Genomic DNA, 12,792 nt, shown 5'->3' on the forward strand with positions numbered 1-12,792 from the left:
CTGCCCTATAACAATCGGTAGTTTACTGCAACACTTAGAAAACTTGGTATTGACCCTTAGAGATATATAAACAATCAAGACTTTCTGAATGGAAACAAAAAAGCACCCAGTTTCCTGGGTAATCCTTTTCTGGGCAACAGAAATATGTTTTAGACTTAACACAACTGAAGTACAGCAAGACTGTAAAGCTTTATGGATTATTTAACACAAAAATCCCTGTTGTGATGTTCTGAAGCTCATTTAAAATGGCCTCTAGACTGATGGAAGCAAACTGGAAGCAACACTTTATACTTCAGTAAATGCTGTAAGCACATACTGCTGACCAAATGCAATCTGCTGGGTTTCCTTGGATCCAAAACCTTTTAACCAGTTTGAATAATAAACTGAATTTGACTGCACTGTTTGATAATTGGGATCAATTGGAAATTATGTTCTTGTCTTGAAATCTGTATCATTCAATTGAATTGACTTTGTAAAGTGCGTTGAGATGACATGTGTTAATGTGTAAATTGGCGCTATATAAATAAACTAAATTGAAACTGTATTGGATTTAGCATGGAAATCCACCACGACTAAGTAATAATTGGTGGTCTCTTGATAGCTCGAATATCAAAAGAGACAGAAAGTTATAATGGCAAACTACTTTGTTGACCTACTTACATTTGTGGAAAAATGAAAAAGACAGACTACAACAATCAAACACTACTTTTAAAGTATAGCACAATGCCAAGGACATGTGTAATACCTGAGTCTTTTATGGCAAGGATCAAGTCTACCATTATAACACGGAATATATGGAAAAATAAATAAAGAGAAACTCTTATACTATTACTAAAATCCAAACTAAAATATGATTCGTTGGATATATAATTTTTATATTGTTTGTTGTATTATTCAGTTATACATCGGTCTTATTACAACTAGAATCAGCTCTATTTGTCCAGCTATATGCAAAAATGGACTACTACTATCAAATGGAAATCACTGTGTAAATGTGTGTGCAAATTATACATAAAGAAACACATTCTATAGAGCTTTGAAGAACACTGAGAAAGCACAAAGGCATATATATCATTCTGCATCATTTATCAGCAAACTAGTTTTGAAATTGTACACTGCTATAAATTTAGGATTACAAAATTGTTCAGTCAGGAGAGCTTGAAAGATTCATTAAGTGATATTAAGCAATGGTGTAATCTGGTGAGTGAATGAGAAATAGAAACAGTAATAAAGAACATCATGGAAATTGTCTTGTGTATATCCACAAAAATGTAGTATTTTATTCTGAAATAGAAGTGAAGTAAAACAATTGAACAGTAAGAGAGCTTTAGGCGTGTTATTTTGGTACTTTATTAAAAAGATCTTCTGAGGATTTAACTACTGGTATTTTCAAAGAAAAAAGAAATCTTGGGAGAAAAACAATTAAACACTTTGCTGTTTTTCTTTATAGATCTACCTGTTCAAGTCGGCGACACTTTCTGGAGTGACAGCACCTGTGCACAGAAGTGCACCTGTACCAGAGCAGGGCTGCAGTGCTCCAACGACCCATGCTCCTTTTCCCAAATCTGTCGACCAACTTCCTTTCAGTACTCCTGTCAGACAGTGCAAAGACGTACCTGCACCATCAGTGGGGATCCACATTACTACACCTTTGACAACTCAGTATTTCACTTTCAGGGCACGTGCACTTATGTTCTGTCAGAGCAGTGTCAGAATGAGCTGCCCTACTATAGAGTGGAGGGGAAGAACGAGCATCGTGGCAGCACTCACGTTTCTTGGACACGACTGGTCAAAGTCTTTGTCTATGATGAAACTATTGAGCTTGTAAAAGGACATCCTGGTGAGGCTAAGGTAACCAGAATTACTTACTTACTGTGAGATATAGTGAGCCTTTTTTGTTTTGTTTATAGTTTTCTAACTTCTTTTTGTTGTGATGCTCACAGGTGAATGGAAATTTTGCAACAGCTCCATTTTCCCTCAGAAACGGCTCTATTCAGGTTTATCAGTCAGGTTTCTCTGTGATTGTCAGCACTGACTTTGGCTTGATGGTGTCTTACGACACGTCTTCATATGTCCGGATCAGTGTTCCCTACACTTACCTGAACAGCACATGTGGCCTCTGTGGAAACTTCAACAATCACCCCGAAGATGACTTCCGAACCCGTCAAGGTGAAGTGGTGAGCTCGGATGTGGATTTTGCCAACAGCTGGAAAGCATCTGGTGATGATGAGCCTGGCTGTGAGGCTCAGTGTGGAGGGCTGGCCTGTGCAGTCTGCACAACAGCTCAGCTAGCACGGTACAGAAATTCTGCCCACTGTGGTATTATTGAGAACAATTCAGGACCGTTTGCTGCATGCCACCAACAACTCCCTCCAGGACCTTTTGTGGAGAGCTGTGTGTATGATCTGTGTGTTGGCGGAGGGTATCAGCCCATTCTGTGCCAAGCCCTAAATGTCTACTCAAGTCAGTGTCAACAAAATGGTATCCAGCCACAAAGCTGGCGAAGTCCTGGCTTCTGTGGTATGTCTGTCAGTCAATAAAATTAGTTTGAACTATAGGTCCTGTGAAATGTTCAAGTTTTGACAATAAATGTTTCTTGTGTTTAGAAATCCCTTGCCCTGCCAATAGCCACTTTGAGGCCCAAGGTACAGGATGTCCACCCACATGTGTCAACCCTAATTCCAGCCAGAGCTGCCCCCTCCCTAATCAGGAGAGCTGTGTCTGCAATCAAGGCTACCTCCTGAGTGGTGGGGTCTGTGTCCATCATGCTGACTGTGGCTGCACCTTTGAGGGTCACTACTACCACTCAGGAGAAACTGTCATACTGGATGCAGACTGTGGGCGGCGCTGTACATGCAGTTATGGCTCCATGACCTGCAGCCCTCATAGATGTGGTCAACATGAGTCCTGTGGGCTGCAGAATGGAGAAAGAGGATGCACACCAAACAACTTTGCAACATGTTGGATAAGAGGCCCAGGATCATATGATACATTTGATGGGCAGATCTACCAGTACCCAGGAGCATGTCGCTTGGCCCTTGCCAAGGTTATGGTATCTTCTAATCACTCGTACTTCATGGTTACTGCGGAAAAAGTTCCAAACAGGGTTCAGAGTTTTTCCAATGTGCTGAAGTTTGAAGCAGAGGGAACACAGGTTGCCATTGAGTTGGCCAGCAGTAGCACTGTTCGGGTGAGTGACTGAAATCATTTCCTACAGATAAAATAAGTAAACAACATAAAATGAAAAGTATTATCAGTTTTGTTTGAAGATAATTCCATAAAATTAATATTTGAAAAACTAATTCTAGTTTGACACAACTAGATTTTGGTCTGCTGTTATAATGCACAATTAATCAGGACTTTGAATTATTCTTGTTAATATTATTATTGTATTTTCTGCCCTCTAGTGCATTAATTAGATTATTTGTATTTTAATACAAGATTCAAAATTCTGCTGCATGCAGTAAATTTAGATTTTAATTCTACTACCAAACAATAGAGAAGGCATTTGACCAAAACTGTCATATTCACAGTTAATGATGAAGGTTGTGCTGGTGTTCTTGCCTTTTCAAAACGACTGTCTAAAGAGGAGTAAAAAGCTCTTAGGTTCTCAGTGTAACTATGTTAGCAAAAACTGTTAATAAAATCAAGCTTAGTGTGCCTCATGTTTCATATTGTTTTGGAGAAGTCTGTCCACAAGTGTGCAGTGACAGTTTGTGAGATTACCCTGGGTGGACTGAACTTAAACTTCTGTTTAATCAGAACAACCCGGATATGTGTTAAAACTAAGAGGACACATTACTACTGAACTATTATACTTCTACTATGGTACAGAGAAGGCTATTTGCAGCATGTGTACAAACAATGAATTTTTTATGAGTAAGATGTGAATATTTTGGCGGCGTTCTTTATTCAGAAACAAATGCAAAATTTGATGTCTTCATACATTCTGAAATTGTTTGCACATTTGATCGTCTATTCCACACCGCAAAAATATAAACGTTTTTTTTAAATGTCCTAAAGGTTGATGGTCAGCTGATCAGACTGCCGTTCAGCTCTGGGTCCAACAGAATCCGCATCTTCCAAAGCAGCACTAACAGTATCATCCTTCGCACAACCTTTGGTGTAACTGTGCAGGCTGTCTGGCCCCACTTTGTGGGTATCACTGCACCAAGTGTCTACAGTGGATTATTAGGTGGACTTTGTGGAAACTACAATGATGACCAACATGATGATTTCCGTACACCCAATGGAACTCTGGTCGGTGATTCTCAGGTGTTTGGGGACAGTTGGCGAGAAGGTTCCCTGGCAGATTACTGCGTGGAAAGCAGATATCATAATTCAACTGATAATTTTTATTCCAATGAGTACTGTGGAGTTCTTAGCTCACACAATGGACCATTTACATCATGTTGGAGTACAGTGGACCCAGGGAAGCAGGTAGATGCATGTGTAGAAATCCTCCAAGGCTCCAGAGATCCAGCATCAACGCTTTGTCAGGTCCTACGAGATTATGCACTCATGTGTCAACACAACGGGGTTTCCCTGGGACAGTGGAGGAATGAAACTGGCTGTGGTAAGTTCTAGTACCACATTCGATAGATGCCTTTGAAATGAACACATTCATTAGTACTTTTAGGTTAAATTGTTCCTTTTTCCCCTCCAGAACTAACCTGTCCTCCAAACAGCCACTATGAACTCTGTGGAAGTTCATGTCCATCTTCTTGCCCAAGCCTCTCTTTCCCCTTCACCTGTGACACTCGGTGCCAAGATGGCTGCCAGTGTAATGATGGATTAGTCCTCAATGGTAACCAGTGTGTGCCACCAACATCATGTGGATGTTATCATGAAGGACGCTATCGGCAAGCTGGTGAACAATTCTGGGTTGGTGACCAATGTCAGAGCAATTGCACCTGTAATGGTGTAACTGGTGTAGTCCAGTGTTCCCCCAACGCATGTGGACCTCAGGAGTCCTGCCGAATTGTTCAGGGTGAGTTTGGCTGCCATCCCAACCCTCGCGGCACCTGCTCTGCCTCTGGAGACCCTCACTACCTCACCTTTGATGGCAAGGCCTTTGACTTCCAGGGAACCTGCCGCTATGTTCTGGCAACAGTTTGCAATGACACCGATGGACTCCATCACTTTTCTGTGAAAGCAAAGAACGAACCATGGTTTGGGTTGCCAGTTTCTATCACTGCTGAGGTTTTTGTTGATGTCTTGGGCTATGAAGTGCGTATGTCCAGACACAACATTGGTACTGTGGAGGTAAGTCCAGCTTTTTCTGATAAGGATTAATAATGTTTTAAACTGTCTGAAGTACTGATTAGATTTCAAAGTACATTTAAAACCGAAAAACAATTATTCTCGCTATACTACCAACAAAATGATCTGTTCTTAAATACCTGTATCAATAATAGTCCAACAATATCAGCTGCACATCCAGGTAACACCTTTCTTCTCCACAGGTGAATGGAATCTTAAGAAACCTGCCAGTTGTCTTTAATGGGAGTCTGTCTATTTTTGGAAGTGGATCCCAAACATTTGTCAATGCAGACTTTGGACTGAGAGTCACATATGATGGAAGTAGCACAGTGTCCATTTCTGTACCTCCAAACTACAGGTAGCCTACCCTAATGCCCAGCAAATTTAATTCTCATATTCTCTTCTCTGTCAGTCTCAGTGTTATTATCAGTTTCATCTGCTCTATTTTAAACATCATTAATACACTAAGACTATGCTATATGAAATTTGATTCTGTCTAACTTGTCTTAGAGGAAGAATGTGTGGACTTTGTGGAAACTTCAATGGAAATCAAAATGATGACTTCCACACCCCAAGTGGAGCAATGGTCAACACTGCAGATGATTTCGGGTCAGCTTGGAAGGTTCCTGGGAACTATACCTGCAGTGATGGCTGTGGCTCGTCCTGTCCACAATGCAACGATGACCAATCTGCCAGGTCCCAATGTGAGGTGATTCAGGCAGCTGATGGCCCCTTCAGCTTCTGCCACGAGGAGGTGGATCCAGCACCGTATTTCAGTGACTGTGTCTTTGATGTATGTGTGTCGGGAAATCGAGGCAGTGATCTTCTGTGCAGGGCTCTTGAAACGTACGTCAGTGCCTGTCAGTCTGCTAATGTCCAAATCTACCCTTGGAGACAAAACACCACCTGCAGTGAGTATAAAAGGGACTGTGCTGTTAAAGTAATCAATCAAACATTCTTCAAAAGTCTGAAAATTAAACCAATTTGTTTTTTCCTGACTTATAAAGGAATTGACTGCCCAGCCAACAGCCATTATGAGCTGTGTGGAACCGACTGTGGCAACACCTGTGCCAGCAGCATTGATGCCACCTGTGACCATGTTTGCTCTGAGGGATGTTTCTGTGATGACGGTTTTTCCAGGAGTGGAGCAAGCTGTGTTCCTGTGGAGAGCTGTGGCTGCCAGTATGATGGCTTCTACTTCAATGTAGGCCATTTTAAGTCACTTTATTCTCATTCATCAAGGTTACATACTATACTTTTTAAATGTAACCCAACAGCCTCCCATCAAATAAAAATAAAATCATTATTAATTATTTATTAATAATTAACATAAATCTCAGGACATCGGCCGTAAGTTCAAGCTTTGCCTGAAACTGGTCTTCTAAATGGACAATAAGTCGAAAAAAAAAACCCTTTGAGTTATTCTGGCATTTAGCAAATATAAAGTATTTTGGGAAGTTGGTTTCATTTTAAAATCGGGATTAAGTTTGGTCTGATTTAATGATTTACCGAATGTATGTAAATACACCTTATGGGTGTATTAGGTATTTAGTATTAGCATTAGCACATTTTCTTTTAATTGGCCAGTTACTATTATGGTGGTATGTGCATTCGAGACAAAGCTCAACTATGGCTATAGGCTGTAGACATCATGCCACCTACATTGGTTTCAGCACCTAGTTCTGAAATTCCTAAGCCACTTTGACACACGTCTTTAAATTGCATGGCGGTTGGGAACAGTGCCTCTGGACTTGCAGACAGGGGTGGTGGTCTCCCTTCAAAAGAAGGGTAACCGGAGGGTGTGTTCCAACTATAGGGGGATCACACTCCTCAGCCTGTCTGGTAAGGCCTATTCCAGGGTATTGGAGAGGAGAGTCCGGCTGATAGTCGAACTTAGGCTTCAGGTTTTTGTCCTGGCCATGGAACACTGGAACAGCTCAACACCGTCTACAGGGTACTCAAGGGTTCATGGGAGTTTGCCCAACTGGTCCACACGTGTTTTGGGCACCTGGAGAAGGCATTCAACTGTGTCCCTCGTGGTGCCCTGTTGGGGGTGCTCCAGGAGTACGGAGTCAGGGGACCTTTATCTGTTCTCTGTACAAGTTGAGCGGGAGTTAGTTCCAAATTGCCAGCACTAAGTCAGACCTGTTCGCGGTGCATGTTGGACTCCGGCAGGGCTGCCCTTTGTATCCGGTCCTGTTCATAACTTTTATGGACAGGATATCTAGGCACAGCCAAGGGCCAGAGGGGGTCTGGTTTGGGGACCAGTGGAATTCGTCTCTTCTTTTTCCAGATGAAGTGGTCCTGCTGGGCCCCACTAGCCAAGACCTACAGCATGCACTGGGGTGGTTCGCAGCTGAGTGTGAAGTGGCTTTTCTGCTCTCGACCGGAAAAGGGTGGCTTGCCCTCTTCATGTTGGAGGGTAGTTCCCTGCCTCAAATGGAGGAGTTCACGTATCTCGGGGTCTTGTTCCCGAGTGAGGGAGGAATGGAGCGGGAGATCGACAGATGGCTCGGTGCGGCTGCCGCAGTAATGGGGACACTGTGCTGATCCGTTGTGGTGAAGAGCGAGCTGAGCCAAAAAGCAAAGCTCTCAATTTACTGTGCGATCTACATTCCCACCCTCACCTTTGGCCATAACTTTGGGTCATGACAAAAGAACGAGACCCAGGATACAAGCGGCTGAAATGAGCTTCCTCCGTAGGGTGACCGGGCAGTCCCTTAGAGATGGGGTGAGGAGCTAGGCCATCCGGGAGGAGCTCGGAGTAGACCCGCTGCTCCTCCACATCGAGAGGAGCCAGTTGAGGTGGCTCGGGCATCTGTACTGGATCGCTCTTGAAAGCCTCCCTCGGGGGGTGTTCCAGGCATGTCCCACCGGGAGAAGGCCTAGGGGACTGCCCAGGACATGTGGGATGGACTATGTCTCTCGGCTGGCCTGGGAACGCCTTGGGCTCCCCCCAGAGGAGCTGGAGGAGGTGTCTGGGGAGAGGAACGTATGTGTGTCTCTACTGAGTCTGCTGCCCCCGCAACCCAGTCCCGGATAAAGCAGAAGACAACGAGATGAGAAATAATGAAATCCGTAACTGACAGATAGGAGCGTAAACTTGGCAAGGGCGAATCATTAATCTGTCTGTGCATGATGCTCTTTTAAAACTATAACTTGAACCTGAGGAGGTGCATCACAGTACTGCATTCCTTCTTACCTCAAGCTTTATTTTACTAATTACATTCACTTCTCTCCCGTCTTGCAGGCTGGGGAATCCTTTTGGACAAACGGATGCTCCCAGCGATGTGAATGTCACGCAAACAATGTTCTGCTCTGCAATCCTTCATCCTGCACTCCTGCACAACAATGCACCATCAGAGATGGCCAGCTGGGCTGTTACGACGCAATGTCTACCTGTAGTGTATGGGGTGATCCACACTACATCACCTTTGATGGAGCCCTGGCTCATTTTCAGGGATCGTGTTCTTACGTCATAACTGAGAGCCACAGTGACAATGAAACCCATTATAGAGTTGTGGCCACCAACAAACACAGAGGAAACAACCGTGTGTCATTTGTGTCATCAGTTGATATATACCTCACAAAACCTCCAGAGAGTGTTCATGTCAGGCTCGGGCCTAACAAGAGAGTGCAGGTAAACTCTCTTATCAATTCAGGATAAAAAAAACTTAGTTTTTCATGTGTTTAAACTTTCTGTCTTACCCTCTGAACTCTCATCATAACAGGTAAATGGAGCTGAGGTTTCTCTTCCCACCACTGCTGGAAGCTTAGTTCAGGTGAAGAGGCAGGAGAGTTACTTAGTGTTTGAAGCTGTTGATGTCATAGTCCAGTTTGATGGCTACAGCACTTTACTGGTCAGGATGGCCCGCCACTTTCAGAACAGAGTCACTGGGATGTGTGGGAACTTCAATGGTGATCCCAGTGATGACAAGGTGTTGCCCAACGGTGCATTGGCCCAAAATGACAATGACTTTGGGCACAGCTGGAAGTCAGAGACAAGCCAAGCAGGGTGAGCTCAGACTGCAGTTACCCTAAACATTTTTTACAGAAATCTGCTATATTTAGAATCTCTCAAATGTTTGACAACTTTTCTAGATGTGGATCCACTGATCAGGAAAGTGGCGATGTATTGAGTGACTGTCGCTTTAGAGAGGAATACACCGAACTCTGCAGAGTCATTACCAACACCAGCGGTCCATTCAGTTCCTGTCATCTGCACTCTGACCCGCAGCCATTTTTCACTTCCTGTGTTTATGATCTTTGCCTCTACACGCCAGCCAATGGCATGCTGTGTTCTGCTGTTTCTGCTTATGAGAAAACCTGCTCCATTTTGGGCCTGAACATCCCTGACTGGCGACCTCCTTTGCACTGTGGTATGTTTGTTTGTTTCAATGGATTTTCAGAAGAATGAGCTTTTGTTTGGCCGTGATCAATGTTAATGTTTTTAAATTCTCTCTGCGGTTTCTAATTTATTTGATTCAGCTGAGACAGACCCATGTGAACAGCTGGACTGTGCAGAGTATGAGTGGTGTGGTAAGAAAGATGGTGTGTACGGCTGTTTCTGTGATGAAAACCATCATAGACCCAACAATGAGAGCTACGGTAAGAGCAACACCTTTTAAAACCTTTTGATTATTAGATGAAAGCTTTAATGATAATCACACTGCTTGAGAACAATCAATTATGATAAGCTCCCTAAGTTTGGAGCACAATCTTAATTTTCCTGCATCCATAAAATGTTTCTGTCTCTGGTGAGCAGATTCGAACATCATATGCTCCGGCAGTTCAGGCACCATGTCAGTATCTCGCTGCCAGCTGTTTGAAGCTGGTTTCCACTCCAGCGCTCTCCATCTCCAAGATGACTCCTGCAATGGGACTCTCCAGGATGGACGGCTCGTGTTTCACTTTGACAATGACAACCATCTGTGTGGGACGGCTCTTCGGGTGCAGTTCATAAATTAAAGCATCTTCTATGCAACAACAAAAATAATGTTGCTACAGTTGACTGATACCAGTTTTTTTCACTGTTTAGAGCAATGGAACTCACTTCATGTATGAGAACACCATTCAGGGGAATGTGGATCCTCATGGTGGTCTGATCAGCCGTCAGAGGAACCTTCATCTGCGTTTCTGCTGTGTTTACCCTCTGGCTCAGGCCCTGTCAATGGCTGTGGGCATCAATCCTCTGGAGAGGTGATGAAAACATTTTCTGTTTTTGCTTACTTTAACCAGTTGTTCCATTATCTCCAGTTCTACGACTATGTCTTAATCAGTTATTGATTATTTACAATCTCATCCTCTAAACAAACTAGAGTATGGTAGTCAGTCTATTAGATGCATAAAACTGGGTGGTCACTTTAAATGTTTATTCTGCAGCATTTTGAGGAAGAAGCTACCGGTTGGCACTGGATCATATCGTATGAGGATGATCCCCTATGAGGACGAAGGCTTCCTCTTCCCCCTCAGCACTAACAGAAACATAGAAATGGAAGTTGATGAGATGTTTTACATAGAGGTGCGAACAGAGGGAGTGGATCAGCACCAGTTTGCCACAGTTCTGGATTCTTGCTGGGCCACGCCGGTCAACCACCCAAGCTACCCTGTCCGCTGGGATCTCATTATTTCAAAGTAAATGAGACACACTCGTCATTTTACATAACGTACCTTCTTACTTTAGTGTCTGCTTGCTTAAACACTAACTCCTGCATCTGTTTCTGTTTCACAGCTGTCCTAATCCAGAGGATGGAACCGTAGAGGTGATTCAGAATGGTGTCTCCACTGTGGCACGTTTCTCCTTCAGGATGTTCACCTTTACCAACCACACAGAGATTTTCTTGCACTGCAGTGTCAACTTGTGTCTTTTGAGAAACAACAACTGCACAGCTGTAAGTACCATTGTGTAATTGGTGCGAAGTTGTGCTCCTTCAGAAGCCTCTAATGTTGTTGTTTTGCTTTTTTTACAGCACTGCTATCCAGGTCACCACACCCGATTCAGGAGGGACATATCTTACCATGACTCTGCTGCTATGTCAATTGGACCTCTAGTCCTCAGGGCACAACAGAACACTGGTACGGTTCTCTCAAACTTTCATTACTTTGTGACAAAAGTCATATTGCAGTTGATTGACAAATTCTATACATGTGTCTTTTTACAGGTACACTAATCCAAAGAAATGGTGCTCCAGGCCTTCTGACATCAATTGTTACCCTGATTGTCAGTTTTCTGATGACCAGAATTTTGGCAAATTGAGATAAAAAAAGACTCATACTTTAAAATCTAGTAAAACTTTGTTACTTTTGATTTTTGTTGGTGAGAGGCGTTTTCTGGGTTTTGGTATATACTCATAATTAGGTGCAAAAGAAGAAATTTTGCAACATCTGTGGCACCATTGTGCTTTAAACCATTTGTGTTTCTTTTGTGGGATTTGCTTAATCATGATTTGTTGGTTATATCAGACAATGTGAACTATTATGTGTTGTGGGTTTTAAGGTTACATATATTTAGAGCTCATTAATGTTTACAGTAATACTCTCAAAGTGTCAAACTGGATGAAATTAAGATTTTCTTGGGGCATTGCAGTGCAGCGGTAGATCGGGCGCCCCACATACAGAGGCTATAGTCCTCGACGCAGCTGTCCTGGGTTCGATTCCTGACCCTGATTTATAGCCTTAACAAGCTATTCACGTTCAAATATCTTTCAATATTGCAGAAATAAAATCAATACTACAACAGAGAGTGAGCCAAAATTACTCCACAGCAATATAAAAGACTCAGTGCTAGTCATCACAAACACTTGATGACGGTTGTTGCTGCTAAGGATGGGACAAGCAGTTATTATGTTTACTTTTTTGTATAAGATCTGGTTGGTTTGAAAGCTTTTTTCCTCTTAATAAAGAAAATTACAATTTAAAAACAGCCTTTTGTATTTACTCGGTCTAGACTCTGTATGTAAAAATTAGTTTGATGGTTTGCAACATGTTTGTGTTCTGAAAAGTAAAGACAGAAGAAATGTGTAGGGGGGAGTTAATTTTAACAGCACTATAATAAACCTTATACCGTTAATCCTTGGCTAAGTTTGGGTCCAACATTATCAAACATTATAAACCCTGATCAAACCCAATTTACTCTGAGTGACCTCCGGATTGCAAATATGATTTAAGGAAATTACATAATAACATGTTCGTGTGGTACACTATGAGCAGACGATATAAAATTATATTAAAAGTAGGTGCAAAGTGTTACAAAAACATCTGTAACCAGGCAACCAAAACCACACAAGTGTCAAATGGAAAAGAGGCAACATCATCTAAACATATATATTACAATTTTTGATTAAATATATTCTAGAACAAAGTTTTGGATGTCTTTAAAAGTCTCACTTGTTCAAAATGCATTCCTCTGTGGATTTTTAAAGATATCTCCCATCATTGTCCTCACTTGGTCCTATGTCTACGCTGTAGGCAGGTAGGCTGGGCTCTGGGAGGTGTGGTCTGGACAGACTTTCTGGACCAGGCTGTAGCACA

The 12,792-nt window shown here is 42.6% G+C and overlaps 1 protein-coding gene across 1 annotated transcript in view; it reads left to right on the forward strand.

The window, feature by feature from the left end:
* Nucleotides 1–12,182, forward strand: part of LOC124875388 (alpha-tectorin-like) — a 16,772-nt gene extending 4,590 nt beyond the window's left edge. Inside the window, exons 14-31 of the mRNA XM_047377524.1 lie at nucleotides 1,451–1,851; nucleotides 1,944–2,520; nucleotides 2,607–3,190; nucleotides 4,024–4,576; nucleotides 4,667–5,265; nucleotides 5,466–5,620; nucleotides 5,773–6,173; nucleotides 6,270–6,466; nucleotides 8,513–8,902; nucleotides 8,994–9,277; nucleotides 9,364–9,641; nucleotides 9,751–9,870; nucleotides 10,028–10,212; nucleotides 10,301–10,461; nucleotides 10,645–10,896; nucleotides 10,994–11,153; nucleotides 11,232–11,337; nucleotides 11,424–12,182. Of these exons, the coding sequence (XP_047233480.1) occupies nucleotides 1,451–1,851; nucleotides 1,944–2,520; nucleotides 2,607–3,190; nucleotides 4,024–4,576; nucleotides 4,667–5,265; nucleotides 5,466–5,620; nucleotides 5,773–6,173; nucleotides 6,270–6,466; nucleotides 8,513–8,902; nucleotides 8,994–9,277; nucleotides 9,364–9,641; nucleotides 9,751–9,870; nucleotides 10,028–10,212; nucleotides 10,301–10,461; nucleotides 10,645–10,896; nucleotides 10,994–11,153; nucleotides 11,232–11,337; nucleotides 11,424–11,518 (5,498 nt within the window). The 3' untranslated portion in view covers nucleotides 11,519–12,182. The remainder of the gene's footprint in view (nucleotides 1–1,450; nucleotides 1,852–1,943; nucleotides 2,521–2,606; nucleotides 3,191–4,023; nucleotides 4,577–4,666; nucleotides 5,266–5,465; nucleotides 5,621–5,772; nucleotides 6,174–6,269; nucleotides 6,467–8,512; nucleotides 8,903–8,993; nucleotides 9,278–9,363; nucleotides 9,642–9,750; nucleotides 9,871–10,027; nucleotides 10,213–10,300; nucleotides 10,462–10,644; nucleotides 10,897–10,993; nucleotides 11,154–11,231; nucleotides 11,338–11,423) is intronic.
* Nucleotides 12,183–12,792: the final 610 nt, after the last annotated feature.

Source organism: Girardinichthys multiradiatus, chromosome 10 (genome assembly GCF_021462225.1).
Source record: "Girardinichthys multiradiatus isolate DD_20200921_A chromosome 10, DD_fGirMul_XY1, whole genome shotgun sequence".
In the NCBI taxonomy this organism is placed as follows: domain Eukaryota; kingdom Metazoa; phylum Chordata; class Actinopteri; order Cyprinodontiformes; family Goodeidae; genus Girardinichthys; species Girardinichthys multiradiatus.